Source organism: Lepidochelys kempii, chromosome 16 (assembly GCF_965140285.1).
Source record: "Lepidochelys kempii isolate rLepKem1 chromosome 16, rLepKem1.hap1, whole genome shotgun sequence".
Lineage (NCBI taxonomy): Eukaryota > Metazoa > Chordata > Testudines > Cheloniidae > Lepidochelys > Lepidochelys kempii.
Window position 1 is genome coordinate 18,337,252 of NC_136395.1, and position 16,025 is coordinate 18,353,276.

Consider the following 16,025-nt stretch of genomic DNA (forward strand, 5'->3'; position numbering starts at 1 on the left):
TGTTTGTTTTAAATGTGGAAGAGGGGATAATGACCTTCAAATAAAATGTAAATGATATTTACCCTTATGTCTTATACCATTCATGTGTTGGTATGTACCTAGTCATTCCAGCTCCATTTGGTGATAACCTTTTCAGTATTATAAAGTTAAAACTGAAGTATCATTTGGGTCTTGAAGTGCATTGCTTCTTTTTACTGGAGACTCTGTAACTATTCTCTTCTGAAGTACTGAATGGCAATCCCCTTTTAAATTGTCTGGTACCATAGTATTGCACTAGATCGAATTATATCGGAGCATCCTTTCCCTTTCTCCTTTGGCCAGGTTTTGGTTCCAGCAACACAGGTTCCGTGTTTGGACAGGCAGCCAACACTGGGGGCGCTGTCTTTGGCCAGGTAACTACTATGTGTGTTGTCTCAGTGTGTGTGGTAGGGCCCTGTATTTGCAAACAGATTGGTCCAAAGTACTTTGGTTGTATCAAGCAAAATAGAACCTGTTTTACAGTCAATAGGTAAAAACTATCCAAGGCTATATCAGTAATGTTTGATTATTCAGGGATGTACCACTATGGCATCTGAGTGAGAGGACATAGCCTCTGCCCATCCTGCAGCATGCATGGACTCTTGTGCAAGACAGAACCATTTGAAACAGACAACAGAACAAAACAGTGTGAACAGGTGTCAATACACATACCATGGGCTCATTATGCACCTGCTCCAGGGAAGGGCCAGTGAGCTGTGTGTGGAATTGTTGGCTGGTTGCAACAGTTGGTAGGCCCTGCAAGTGCACTATGTGGATGTGAGACAGGGTGGCTAGCGTGGATGTGATGCACCATTGCAGCTTCCCCTGGTGCGTCCAACCTGATGCAAGTTATAACTGTACAATTCTCCAGTGTCACTAAAGATTGAGAGAGACCTAAGTAGATGCTGATTTTGTTCAACATTAGGAGACCACCATCTCGTCCCTTTTGTATCACTATTGTGAATGGAAATAGGTCAGTCAAAATCAGCTGCATATATGTGCTTTTTTTTACAGTGACCTATAATGCTTTCTTGCCTTGTGCCCTTTTTTTTTTTAGCAGTCCTCCACTTCTGCTGGGGGTTTGTTTGGGTCTGGAAGTGGTGGAAGAAGTGGAGGTTTCTTCAGTGGCCTTGGAGGAAAGCCAAGCCAGGATGCAGCCAATAAAAACCCCTTCAGTTCTGCCACTGGAGGATTTGGCTCTGCAGCTTCCCAGAGTAAGTAAAGGAAATGAGTATAAAATGTACTGAGCTTCCATCTTGCTTTGGTGGTGGTAGTTTTGTCCTTGGGTAATTTCCATGATAGCATGAAAGGCCTAATAAGCAATAGAGGGAAGTGGTTGGAGGGGGATGTGCTGGAAGGGGGCGGCGGGTGTGTACCTTTCCCAAAATCTACTTTCCTTTGCAGGTTTGTGCAAAATTATGTGGACTATTTCCCTGTTCAACAGCCATGTGCACGGGTGGGAGAAGTATGAAGAGAGCATGCAGATTTTGTAGGGATTTTCAGTACCAAAATATAATTGTCTTAAAAATTCAGTGCTGTCAGTTCTTACCAGTGAACTTCAGCTTTTAAATTGGATGTTAAAACCTTTATTTCTCCTCTGCAGTATTTTTTACTTACTGTAGAGTCCCACAGTTACCACTCTCCTCTCCTGTGATTTTGATTTCTTGCATTCTTTTGTTGATCTGTCATTTTGTAGCTGGAAACTATGCAAAAATTGTTAAAATATTTATTCTCGCTACTAATGGTAGAGGAGCCAGGAACCTGCCTTTCTCAGGGTATCTTAGCAGTCTTTCTCATATTGATGTGTGATACAAGATATTTATGAGCCAAGCATGAGCACTGCACTTAAATACAACAGATGTATTCAATTTATGAATCCACTTACTATTCAGATCCCAGGCAGTTCTGTACAAACATCCCATCTCTTTTAATCCATAGACCAGAGGTGGTGCTGGTGATTTTACTTTCAAATCTAGGAATGAGTAAGCAAGGATTGAAAATGAGATTATCTTGAGACTGTGAAGTCCCTTCTGCTTTAGAAAACTAGCATCTCCACTGTTGGGTCCGGAGGCTGGATCTCATGTTTTTAAAAAAAAAAAAAAAAAAAAAAAAAGACATGGATGTGCACACCCGTAGGTGCCTCTAGCAATTCATAAGCATTTCCAGTGCCAGTATAATTGCACTCATTCTGGACAAGTGTTCTGCTCCACTTCAAAACATTTCAGAGCTAGTGTAGATGGGTCACATAGCTGTAGACAGTCCTCCCACTTTCACCCAGCAAGGTTTTGCTTTTTAAATTTAGAGAGAAATTATATTTCAGATTTTATAAATAGAGAGAGAGCGTGTTTAATGTCTGAGTAACAGTGAAAAAGGAAACTTGAAAGTGGGAGCTGTTGAGTGGAAGTGAGGCATGCTCCGCAGCGCAGTGCGGCCTGTTAACTACAGTCTAATCTACAGCAAGCCATGAAGCCTTCTGACATGTATATCTACATGCATCTCCAAGTGCTAGCCTCTTCTCTTTTACAGTACTGAGTTCGGCATAGTTTGATTTTAAGGACCTTCTCCTGACTTGTACTGAAGAGACAAGTTGACATGCCCCTCTACATAGCTCTTACTTTCATAAGCATAAAACGCAGAGATCATTTAATGGCCCACTTTCCCCCCAGGGAAACTGCCGATCAAAGTAGAGTCGTTTACCATACGGACTTGTCAAAATTTTCAAGGACAAAACCATCTTCCTCTGGAAAGTTCAACTCATACGTTTCTGGGTTGTAGTTCTTGAAGTGCTGTATGTGTAGCTTGATTCCTGCCACTGGTTAGCAGGGATAACATTTTTAAAAGCACTTACAGCCATTTTCAGAAGTAACTTAGGTACTTTGAAAGTCAACAGGATGTAGGTTCCTAGGTAACTTCTGAAAACTTTATCTTAACATCCCTTTGGGAAAGGGTAGGAGGAGAGAGGGAGCAAGACCAAAGATCTGTCCTCCTGTTAGAATATTTTTACTTTGTAATGTGATCAGATACTACATGAAGGACACAAAAAAAATCTAGATAGAGGTTTATAATGGCATGAAATCCAGTTTCATCTAACTTTCATTTCAGATGTTTCTCCTTGGAATAGAGGTTGGGGATCTGTGTCCTTTTGCTCCCCTCTTCTGCCCCTCTCCCCACCCCCAGTCTAAGCAAGATCCTTAGATTTTTCCCCATTTAGGTCTAGTAGCATTTTTGACCCATTAAGGAAGCAGTAACACTTCTTTACCTGCAAAGGCAAGTCTGTCATTCCAAACACAACCTTGTTAATACCGCACTGTGTTTGCAGTTGGAATGGGTGCCTTTTTCTCTCTAATGCCAAAGCCAAAATTTATTACCTTCAGGACTCAAGTCCCAGTGTGTGTCTCAAATGGAAAGTACATTAACTTCTTTTTATTAATTAACAAATTATCAGAAATCTATTGACTAATCAAGCAACGGGTGCATGGGGAGTGGGTGAGTAGCGGAGGGAGATGCGAGTTATTTTCGGTGCAAGAGGATTTCAATCCACTGATCTGCATAAATCAATAGAACAAATCCCAGGTGTACAAATAGCTAAGGATCGTGGGCTTGAGTGTAACTAAGTCAGTAGAAATGAGCATAGTAATATTGAGACGCCATTTTCCTCTTTCAGATGAATTTCTGTATGCATAAGAAAATATACTAAATCTCTGGCACAAAATTTCACAGGCCTTCAGTCACTTTTCACATGCAAGATGAGATATCAAAGAAATGATGAAATCTCAGAATACATTTAATTCACATGGATGTTTTACAGGGCAACCAATGTAGTTAATGCTGTAAAAAGATGGTCTTTTAAACATATTCAACGTGTTACTCCTGGACAAGCTGTTCTGTCTTGGGGGCTGACTTTAAGCCTGTTCAGTCATTGCAAAGCATATGCACCCTTTCAGATGCCTTTTAAAGGCCAATTGTAGAGGGGTGATTTTTCATTTCTTTAGGAATCTGCATTGTGTTGGTCATGAAATATTAAAACCGAGAGAGAACCTCTGGAAGCTACTAAGGATTTGGTAGGCTATTTAGATGTTTGTGTATATTGAGGAGTGGGAAAAAGGTAATCAGATTCCTCAGAAATTTGCCTCAGGATCTAGTAGTTAGTGCCAGGCTCAAATTATTGGCTGTTAGTGTGAAGTTTTTTGTCAGGGCTATCGGACTAAAATTGCTTCAGTCTGAGTTTTCTGAACTAGCTGGTCTTTGTAATTCCCTGTGAAACTGACTGAATATCATGCCCACCAGTCTCCAGAATTGAAAATCAGTTTGGAATACTTGAAGTACTATAACATTATGCATGTATCTGTTGCAGACTGTTCAGTGGTCTGCATAAGCAGGTTAACAAGTACATCTATATTTAAACAAAATTAGAAGCCTTTTTTTCTGATCAGCTGTACCTTTTACTAAATTAGGAGCTTCGAGTGCCTTTATTATTCTTCCCTTGTAAATTTGTCCAAGCAGCTAGCAGGGAAATAGGAGAAGAGCGTCTAGTGGGTAGGTTGGCTGAAAGAGAGCAATGCAGTTGCCAGCAGGTGGAAGTAGGGAGGAGAGGGAAGCAGCCACGTTAGCTCTGTATAGTTGAAAAGACATTTAAACCCGCTGAAGAAGTAATCTGGTCCCTTCGTACCCTTTTAGCAGTCTACCAGCATTAAAGGCTGTGGGCAATTGTTTGTCCTTGCAAATTCACCCATCTCAAACTTTAAAATTAATCTTCATGTTAATGGAAAACAAATAGTTCACCAAAGAAGAACTTAGGCCATTCAGGGTCATTTGACTACCGAAGCCATCAACTGAGTTCTGCCTCCTGGAAGATAAAAACCTCAGGCCCTGTTTAGCCAGTGAGGCTGCAAGAGCACAACTGCAGCTGCAAGTTATACTGCAGCTTGTCATGTCAAGAAATCCTGGCTCTTCCTGCCAAAATGGCTAAGAATTTTTAGTTCTTCTTCAGGTATTTGTCACTGTGGATCCCAATGTAGATGTGTACATGTGAGTTTGGAATCTTTGGAACAGCTGTGTCCATCAGCCACGTATGCACCCTGTGCCTCCTTGTGCTCCCCTGTCAGGGAGCCTAACAGGCAGAGCAGTCCCTGCCCTCTTCTCAGTCCCTTCTTACCACCCATGGTAGTAAGGCGGAAGCTAGCAAGGGTCTGACCTGCTTCAGCATTCGTCTGAGCTTCAAAAAACTGCTGTGAAAACTGTTCCTCACTTGTGTTAGATTAGTTATTGATTTTACCATTTAGTTGGACCTTTCCGAGTTTGGGGGGGGGGGGGAGGAGGGAGTGGTAAGAGAGAAGAGACTGTAGGGGGAGACCCACTCTACAGCAAAGCAAGGTCGTGCAACCATTGGAAATGGAAACTCTAAGCCCTCAGGGTTTAAACCCTGCCCTTCAGGCAACAGTCTGTTGCCCCCAATAGGCAAGCATAACTGATGTCTCTTCTGCCTCAGGGAAGGACACATCACTGATAAATGCTCCGTTCGCTCCTCCTCCTCCTGTACCAAAAATCAAGGGATGTAAGGCTCAAACTGCACCTCCTGGAGCAATCCATGAAGGTGGCCTCAGACCTCAGAGAGATCTCATCCAAGGTAGAACCAAGGAGCATTTCTTCAGCAAATGCCTCAGCAGCAAGGTTCACTTCTGGTTCCAGTGAAGAGAGGAGATCAAAAAGAACCGTGTCAGCACCAGGCGCGCGTGCCCCCACAGGCACCTCCTTGGCGTCATAGATAGGGCAGACATCCTCGGCACCGACCCCAGGACAGAGAGACCCCAAACACTGCGTCATAGGCTGAGTGCAGCACCTGCAGTGGATGTGCCACCCACAGTCTGGCCAGTACCAGTCCAATCCGCCACCGTTGTACTCTTGGTGCTCCTGGAGCCCGCCAGTCTGTTGCTTCATCCCAAAGACAGTAGCTCAGTATATCGTACTATTAAGAGCTCCCCACTGTCTGTCAAGGATCAGTCTACCAGACCTCAAGCAACATCCTCGACTTGTTTCCAAAATGTGCCAGAATGTATATAGGCAAGGCGGCTAGTTGAAGCAATGCACTCTTGTTTGTAAAGCACTATGCATTGGACTTGGCTGATAGAGCCAATGCCAGATTCAGGAGAACAGTATTCAGATTCCTGGTTGACTGATGAACCTGGCACTCCTCCATCCTGAAGAGGATACTGCTTGCCAGTCACTTCCTGTGGGAGCCATACTGACGTACTAGAAGAAGAGAGAATGATCACTTTCCCTACATTAACTGTGGTTCTTCGAGATGTTGTAATTAGCGTGGATCCTATGACTTGCCCTCCATCTCTGCTTTTGGAGTCCTCCACTAACATGGGCTACGAATTGTGGGGGAACAGAGGGAGGGTCGTGGCTACTCCAACCTTTATCATCCCTCACGGGAGCATGAATAGGCACAGGATGCATGCAGGGCCCCAAGAGACATGGCTGTTCAAAAGGTTCTAAACTTGTGTGCGAAAGGTGCATTTGCACCTACAGTGGGCTCCACAGTGACTACAACGTCTCAAAGAATCAATTACTCTAGGTCACGTAACCATTCTTTTCAAGGCATGAAATCTAGATGGTAAACTTGTGTCACCATGAGTGACTGTTTCCAGTGACCACAATTTCTGATTTGAAGGATTGACTTCCACTTAGTCCAATGCAAGATGGTGCAAAAAAGTCACACACCAGCTGGTCAACGCTGGAGATGACAGTAGTTATGTTTGTCTTGTTGTCAGTGGAGAATGAGACAATGAAGTGGCTACTAGTGCAGTTTATTCGAACAGGAATTAGGACAAGCTCAGTTTCTCTCCATAGACTATCATTTTGGATATAACATTCATTATGTGCTTTTTGGGAAAGTGCTTCTTTTTGTCTCTTATGAGCTTCACGAGTATCCTTCATCTCTCTAGATACCTCTAGCTTATTTGGAAACAATGGGGCCAAGACCTTTCGATTTGGCAACTCATCTTATGGAGAACAGAAACCTACAGGCACTTTCAGTTCTGGAGGCGGGACCGTGGCCGCTCAAGGCTTTGGGTTCTCTAGTCCAACCAAAGCAGGTATTGTATTAACAAACCCGCTATAAACACCCACACTTACTTGTAAGATATTGAGTAGTGTGTTCCAGTGGTCAAAGATCTATACCCAGTGTATGGAAGATCATATGCATGAGTATTGCCTCTGCATGATACTCCACCATATGGTAGCATCTATCTCCTTCAAAAAAACAGGTCCCAGCAAGTGGAAATTCAGATGTGAGATTCAAAACTTAATGATTTAGAACCTGAACTGCACAAAAACACTGAGTAGACTTTATCTTCACAGGGTTCATTGCCGAAACTGCCATTCCGTTTGTAGGGAAGTGAGATGTGAGTGTTCATGCCAGGCTTATATAGCTCACTGATAGTGTAACATGCAATGTGATTTATAGAACTTATTTTGAACTGGGTGTTTTTGCCTGTTGATGATCCCAAATTCCTTCTTGTGTAACCCGTTGTGTCATAAACTCATCATGGCCTTGTATGCACCAGAGTCTTTGGTGGGACTTTCCCCAAAATGTCCAAGCCAGGAAAGCTTCAGATCTACTTTTTTAAAATCAGTCTGACCTTGCTGTTACACATGTGGCACTTTTTCATCTGTAATTAGTCTGTAGTGAACACTGAAATACATGGTCCTTCATGCTGTTCTGTTGACTATTACGTTCTTGGAAATCTTGCCTAATCCTTTTTCCTATTCTATGGTAATTTGCCTGCTGCAAACAATGGGAGTAATGGTGACTGTGATATGAAGTCTGTTTCAACCAAACAAGGTGTTTGCCTTGATAATTACCAAACAAAAGTAGAAAACCAAAGGGTTAGACAAAACAAGGGTTCTTTCCTGTAACCTTAGAATACTCCTCCAGTTGGCACCCTTGCAACTTGTAGTTTCCTGGGAAAAAGGCTATACAAAGGTTGGCGCCATAGAATTCAGAGAATGATGCTCCAACGTACCTCTTACAGAAATGGTACTTCACGGGATAGTATTTTAACATGGCAGCCGTGGCTTTGCTTTCAGGTAAGTGAGGTAGCTAATACTGTCAGTTGATGCTTCTAATCCCAGTAACAATATCCGGTGTTTTTCCTAAATACTACTTTGAGTGTGATAGTGTAGCAAGCATTCTGCCTGTCAGGCTAGTCTTGTGTCTTTCATCTTGGGTGTTGGAAATAGGTAGTTTCAGTGAATGATTCTCCTCTCTCCTTCCTTATTGAAGGAAAGGAGAGAGTTCTCTAATTCCTGTTTCAAAATAAATCTTGAGATAGGATTTCCTGACAGGTTGTTGCAGAAGGCGATTTATTGATGTGGAACCTCCTTGAAGTCCTTTCCCCATCCAACGCTAGGTGTTAGACACCATAAAAAATAGTCAGTAGTTTTCTTTCCTATTTAGTGTGGGATGAAGAAGGGGCATGACTTGCTACAGAACTTTCTTTTTCTTGGTTTGCCGTTTGTATATTGCATCGCCTTCTCATTTTTATGTCCATTAACACACAGTATACAAGAGAGTCCAGTCCAGAACTAAGCTCCAAGGAGCTAGGTAAAGACCTGTGTCTCTAGAAGGAAAGAAAGTAACCGGATATCTGATCTGTGTTTCAATAATTCAGCCCCAGCTTTTATTTTTTCTAGACCTTTGTGTTTACAACCAGACAGTATCCATTATCTTGGCCTGGACTGGAATTTCACCCAGGGTATTAAAATGCATGGTGTTATTCCAAACCTCCGCCTTAATCAAACAAACCAGCATGTGCCCTTTGAGATCCATGTAGTCAGTTCTAAACAGGCAAACAGTATCAACAGAGTGAATGTAGAGTAGAAAAATCCTAATAAAAGGTTTTTATTAGATTGTGTAGAAGGAGGAGGTTAAGACACTGAATGGGAACTTGAGGCCTAGTTTAATTCTTGGCTCTGCCACTGATTTCTTGCACGACCATGAACAAGGCACTTAATCCCCATGATTTAGTTCCCCATCTCTAATTGTGGGTTAAAAAAATCTCCTTCCTTCATTAGTCCTTTAAAGGTAAATTTACTGTTTGAGGTGCTCAGATGCTATGGTGGGTAGCGTATAAGAACATAGGTAGAGAAGAGCAAATCTTACCCATTGCATAGAGATTTCTTCCATTGTTTTTAAGGATCTGTGTGCAGCACAACAATATTGTTGATCCAACAGGCTTGTGTATAAGCTATCTTTCATATCAGATACGTAGCTATGGTGAAATAGCTTCTATTGCATTTTGTTGGGGGTGTTGTCAGTAGAACCAACCTATGCAGGGAATTTTTCACCCTGGTTTTTTGCACAGGAGTTCCTTCAGACCTTAATTTATCTAATTTCTGGTGATTAGGTTTGTAAAACTGTCTGCAGAAGCTAAGCTCATGAGATCATTGATGAAGGATGCATGCGCATTGTTTAAATAAATGAAAAGCATCAGTCTATAATTTATTGCCACATGTATTTTTAATTGCCAGTATAACCCAGTTAACATGAATACTTGCTAACTTGCAATTAAAGCATCTAGTTTATATAAAGCAGGTAGACTGTTTTGATTCCTTCACACACCATACAGGCATGAATATATGTTAGTGGGCTTTGTACACTGCATATATATCCTTGTGTACCTACAGAACCCTATTAAACTGAAAATTATGCTCTCTAAAATGTAATTCTGGGAATCGAGCTCAAGCAACCCAAACTGCACTTGCCCACTGGATAGTCTCTGTTTCTTTGGGCTGGTTTTGGAAGGCGTTCACGAGCTTTCCTACCCATGCCTTTTGTAATAAAATGTGCTGCACTTTGGAAGCTTTGTCACAGCTGTAAGCTCCATAGATAATGCTGTGACCATGTACAGGAATGTCAGCCCTCATTCTAGAATCTGTCTCCTTGGAAATCTAACTGTTTTTCTTTTTTTCTCTGTTATTGTTTACTTGATGTTCTTGTCCCTTTTTTGCCTCTGTTTTGCTCAGGTGGCTTCGGTGCTGCTCCAGTGTTTGGCAGCCCTCCCACTTTCGGGGGGTCCCCTGGGTTTGGAGGGGTGCCAGCATTCGGTTCAGCCCCAGCCTTTACAAGCCCTCTGGGCTCGACGGGAGGCAAAGTGTTCGGCGAGGGTACAGCCGCAGCCAACGCCGGAGGATTTGGGTAAGCTAAAGAGGGTCTAGGGATTGGGAAATCAGTGTTCTTACTCGGTGTGAAACTCTTTTATGCTTCATTCTGTATCCAATAGATTCTGCAAATAAAGAAGGGTCTAGGGATCTAGGGTTGATCGCTGAGCAACGGGCTTCCTCATTAGAAAAGCCCACCTGAAAAGAAAACCACAAAAACCAGTAGTTTATGATTCCAACCATGCTGGCCCTAGTGAAAGTAACAGGTTCTCATTTTAATTTGGAAACTGTCAAATTGAATCCTAGAATACTGAAGTGGGAAAGACCTAGGCCATCTATCCCATGTATCTGAGTGCCGGTTTGTTTCCTATTTGCACTTTTGTTAGTGTGCATTCCAGTCTAGTTCTAAATGTACCAAGCAAGGGGGCTTGTTTCTTTTCCCTGTGGAATGATAAATATGTTTAATCTCTAGAATCATCCCCACTTTTGGGATGGGATAGAGATTTTGAGAGGAGTTCAGTATGATCGCTCATCCCTGCACAGTAATATTTGGTCAATTCCAGAGATGGAGTACTGATGGTTACCTGTTTTTTTCTTCATCTTTGATCACTTACATGGCACTGAAATCTTATCTCGCAGCAGATAGCACTTTCTTTATTCCCTGTGCCACCTAGCAAGTACATGGCTTCATACCTTGTGAAGCAGCAAATGATCCACCCCACACTTTAGAGTTGCTGGTAGATACTTAGCTTTCAAGGCTACCCTTTCCTGTACGTACACATCCCATAATAATCAGTCTCAATCATTTTCTGCAAAGAAGTCTTGGCGAACTGTGTTGCAAGATCCAGTGGAAAAAAACACCAAGCCTTCCAATGAAGTGAGCTATAGCTCACCAAAGCTTATGTTCAAATAAATTTATTAGTTTCTAAGGTGCCACAAGTACTCCTTTTCTATTTTCAGGAATGTAGCTATTCGCATCTCAGTGAGAGTTCTTGTTTAAGGAAGTGAAGACTTGGGAAGCAAGCACTTCAATGACTTGCACTCAGTTTTCTTCACAACCTTAGAAGTTAGAGACTTAAGCAGCTTTGAAAATCTTATTCCAAGAGATTTGGTGTCCCTATTTTTTTTTTTTTAAAAAAAAGGAACTGGGTGTCCAAATTCCTTAGGAAGCATTGAAATCCCTCCCTTGAAGTCTGTAAACCATGGTTTGAGGACTTCAATACCTCAGGCATAGGTGAGGTTTTTTGCAGGAGTGAGTGGGTGAGATTCTGTGGCCTGAGTAGTGCAGAAGGTCAGACTAGATGATCATAATGGTCCCTTCTGACCTTAGTATCTATGAATTGGCTTAAATCAGTTGTGCCCAAACTTTTCCTGTCAACTCCCTCTTCCACCACAATAGTGGAATCTGTCCACACTGCCCCTCTTCCCCGCCCCCCCCCATCACAACACGGGGGTGGGAGGGACAGAGACAGGTTGAGAAGCTGAAATCCAGGTAGTCATTTTCCCAAGGTGTTGGAGGTAGGATTAGTACTCAGCTCCTTTCAGTCTTGTGCTCAGCCCATTAGACAGTGTTGCAAACTCAGTCATGTGGTTAGTTGCATCATTTCTCAACAGTTTATGTTGGTTTGAGGAAGTGCAGCAAAAAGCAGTTTCTGTTTCTTGATACCTGCAAAGTTCCTTATCAAATCTAAAGACAACTTGGGATGGGGATGGTCCTTCACTGTCACCACTTTAATGTCAACTCCCTCCAAATTCTCAATATCACAGTGACACACCATGAGAAAATCCTTGAGAATCTGGGAGAGGAGTTTGGTCAAAACCAGACTGATAGGTTAAGGTGTTAACAGGTGGCATCTCCAGCTCTAGAAATGGAACTTACACCATTAAAATAAAGTCAATGGCAATGACTTGTAATTTTTCTAGTTTTTTGTATTCTTTCCTCTCTTAGTCTCTTTCAACAGCCTGTAGTAGCCAGTGAAAGATTGAGGCAGTTAAACCACAGGTTTCTTTGCTGCTAATTTTACATCCTGTTCCTTTGATAGCTAGTAGAGATGGTTTATTTGATAGAGGCACAGAGCCTGTGGAGACAGAACAGTCATAAAAACCTTGTCAACCACTGGCCCTTCCTCCCACTCTTTAAAAAATACTAAGAAAAGCAATATAGCCCAGGCTTCATTTACAATCAAGAGCCAAGGCCATCTGCAACTAGCCACATCAAGAATCTTGTTCGGGGCCGTAAGTGGCTAGCAGGCTTAAGTGTTGAAAGGCAAAGTCACTGAAATGCCTGTCTGAATCTCACACCATATATGGAAACTACCTGCATAGACAACTCTCTCTTAAACAAAGAGAGCAAGGCAGAGAGGATTACTTTTCTTTATCAAGAGAATTGCATGAAGCACTTCTGCAAGGGCTGTCTCTTTTCGAGATGTATGTTTTTATGCTTCCAAGAACGTTCCCTTGATCTGAATGGATGGAGAAGTAGATTAATTCACTGTCAGTTCAGACTGAGCGTCACAAATGAATGGAGCTTGCTGGGCTCAGCCTACTGCCTACTTGACATTTTATCAACATCAGGAAACAAGCACGCTGTTTAACTTGACTAGCGTCCCTGGCTGCATTACTCAGTACTGAGGTGCATTGTCAGAGCTTTGTGATGAGAAACTTGGATAGCTCATGCCCACTCTATTCCCAGTTCCAGATACTATATCAGTGATATAAGCCCATTGTTTTCAAGCATAAATATAGCATACAAAATTGTGAGAGGGTGTTGGTGCCAGTGAGAACCATGCTAGACAGAATTATCATGGCATTTCATTGATGTGATGCTGCTGGTGGTGGGTTATTTTTAAAAAGGAAATATTTGCCTGTACAATGCTTGGTTGGATGGGTGAGTGGGGAAGGGTAGATCTGGTTTCTCTCTATAAAGCTACATTTGAGTATCATTTTTCATACAGACTGTGTCCCCAAAAGCTATCAAGTTAATAATACAAAGAGGTAAATAAATTAAGTGTTCCAGTAGGTAAAGTGAGAGAGAAGTGTCAAAGGCAAGGAGAGGTTCAGGAAGGAAGCAAGATGAGGCATATTTCAAAAGAGATAGGGAGGAAAAAGGGAATAAGGCTGGAGAAGGCTTTATGGGAGGGCTGCATTGTTCACTGAATAAGGCACTGGCCTGGGAAACAAGAGACTGGGTTCAAAATCCTGGCTGTCATACCCCTTGCTATGTGACCTTGGGCAAATCTCACAACCTCTCTGTCTCTGTTTTCCCCCTCTGTAAGGTACAGTAACGATGCAGCACTTTTGAGCTGGATGGATAAAAAGTGGTGGTGGGGGGGGTGTAATTTATCATATTCCCCATGATGGCAGGAGTTGGGATTTCGTGGCATGAAAATGCACCACTGTTGCTTGTCGTGTGCTAAGATGAACTTTTTCTCCATGTGCTCACTTCTTGTTCCCTCTGAAGGGCAGGTGGGCAGAGGGGTAGCTGTAGTACTGTGCAAGATTCTTAATAAAACCAAGAAATAAGCATCTCTCAGTGGGTGGGTACATAGTAAAAAAGATTCTGTGGGCTTCAGGGGGAGCTGCTTTAAGGGGGTGGGGACAGACACATGGTCTTCCTTTATTGAGTGATGAAATATTTCTGTGGTTTTTTTCCTCTTTGAATTGCAGTTTTGGTGGCACCAGTAACAATACTGCGTCATTTGGCACCCTAGCAAATCAAAATGCTCCCACATTCGGGTCGCTGTCCCAACAGACGGCTGGCTTCGGCACACAAAGCAGTGGATTCTCTGGCTTTGGGTCAAGTGGAGGAGGTATGAGGAGCTGAAATGTCCTTGTCAGAGAGTGAAGCGGGAGAGACCTAGCATATTCCTGTGCCTGTCCTCCTCAGAACTCAGCTGTGACGCTTGCTCCGTTTGTTTGTTGTTGACCAGTTGGGGTTTACGAAACTGGGAGTGGGAGGAGAATTGAGAGGTGTATTTTCCCCTTTCTGATTACAGTAAATGCATGTTTCAGTTTCCTATTGGGCTTTACCCCAAATTTGAGAGAGCAGAGGCTAAACAGGCATCAGGTGGATCTCTGCCCAGAAATCTTAAATGGCAGAATCCAAGAGAACACAGCCAGCCTTGAGGGTCCTGAGCCCCACCACCTGGCGCTGAAGCCGAAGCCTGAGCAATGTAGCTTTATAGGGGCCCCTGGGGCCTCAGGCAATTGCCCTGCTTGCAACCCCCTAATGCCAACCCTGACTTTTATATGCAGAAAAACAGTTGTTGTGACACAGGTGGGGCGTGGAGTTTTTAGCATGTTGGGGGGAGGGGGGTGGCTCAGAAGGAAAAAGGTTGAGAACCCCTGTTCTAAGTGACTATGGGAGGGTGACCGTACTGTGTCTTGCATGCATTCCTTATGCCTTTAACAATAATCCTTCTTTAATCTTGCACTTCTCTCAGGCTTTGGCTTTGGATCATCTAACTCGTAAGTACCCATCACTGCCTTATATCTGATTTTCATTAAACATATAGAAAAAACTAGAATAGAAATGCTAGACGATGTGTGAAAGGAAGCTTTGGAAAGCACACTAAAATGCTAATCCCAGTTGAAATTTTAAGCAGGAAAGGAGGTTTCTTATTTCATTCACTCTCGTTTCTCCTTTTAGTAGTAGAATACACAGCTCAGTATCTAGATGGCAAATTTCTTGATCGTGTCCTTTCCTGTGTAGTTAACTGAAAATTCTATTTTACAGGGGATTCTGCAGTACTTTTTTTCTCGATTGCAAAGTGCGTAGTAGGGATAGGTAAATATTTATCCCCATAGTAGAAATGGAAATATGATGCAGAATACCAGATCATATTCCTGATCTAAATGAGGCTTTATTGTCTAGTGGTTCGAGTACTCCTGGATGGCAAGACTCCTATTTCTATTCCCCACTCTGCCACTGAGTTGCTGGGTTGCCTTAAGCAAGTCATTTAAACTTTGTGCTTCTGTTTCCCCATCAGTAGAATAAACATAAGCCAGTTAACAGGTATGTTGAGACAGTGTTGTTAAAGCTCTCTCAGATCCTCAGTTGAAAGGTGCAGGAAGTGCCAATGCATTCTATTAAAAAGCTTCCAGTGGCACATTGACTGGTATGGAGGTTCTTGGAAGCTTTAGAAATTTTCTGGATTGATTTAGATGAAGAGGGACCCTAGCTTTCACTGTTGTGTTGTGCTGCTGTTTCACAGATCCACTTCTGGGTTCAGTGGTTGGAGAAGCTGAGAGGGGATGTTCAGGAGCCCCTTCCACCAATTCTGTGGTCAGCCAATTTAGAGCTGCTCCGTTTGTGGATCCTCTTCATGATCAAGCATCAGATCAGCTTTCCTTTGAAATACCAGTTCTGCTTCCTTTTTTAAAAACACTTAATGCTTATTTTTATGAAATAATTGTTCTTGCTCTTTAATAAACTGTTTTATCTGCTTCACTGTGGTTTGTGTGGAAGAATTTTTCAGCATGTATCCAGAAAAAACAAGCTTGCATTATACCAGCTCCATGTGGATTGGATATAGATGCTGTTAAAGGATGGCTCTTGCCCAGCCCACTTATGTAAGAGAGAAGATGAGGTATTGGCCAAATGCAGTCCTTGGTCTAAACCAGTGCAGCTTTCATTGAAGTCAATGGAAGTCCGTCTTTTTTTTGTGACCGGGCTAGTATATTTGACCCGTCAAATGACAGATGTGCATGCTCACCTCACTGAAATTCCAAGAATCATGGGTCCAGTCTGAGCCTGGTGGGGAAGTAGAAAGTGAGTTTAGATGAAAAATTGGGAGAGTACAGCACGAATACTGTTAGCTGTCATGCTCAGTAAAGTGGTGGGG

The 16,025-nt window shown here is 42.6% G+C and overlaps 1 protein-coding gene across 9 annotated transcripts in view; it reads left to right on the forward strand.

Annotated features, from left to right (window-relative positions):
• Positions 1-15,631, forward strand: part of NUP214 (nucleoporin 214) — a 77,579-nt gene extending 61,948 nt beyond the window's left edge. For 8 of the 9 annotated variants that reach the window (XM_073314482.2, XM_073314481.2, XM_073314485.2 and 5 more), the window contains 7 exons: positions 322-392; positions 1,076-1,232; positions 6,966-7,115; positions 10,048-10,219; positions 13,849-13,991; positions 14,625-14,649; positions 15,396-15,631. In XM_073314482.2, coding sequence (XP_073170583.1) covers positions 322-392; positions 1,076-1,232; positions 6,966-7,115; positions 10,048-10,219; positions 13,849-13,991; positions 14,625-14,649; positions 15,396-15,429 — 752 coding nt within the window. In that variant the 3' untranslated portion in view covers positions 15,430-15,631. The remainder of the gene's footprint in view (positions 1-321; positions 393-1,075; positions 1,233-6,965; positions 7,116-10,047; positions 10,220-13,848; positions 13,992-14,624; positions 14,650-15,395) is intronic. The other variant, XM_073314484.2, reaches the window with a different exon arrangement.
• Positions 15,632-16,025: the final 394 nt, after the last annotated feature.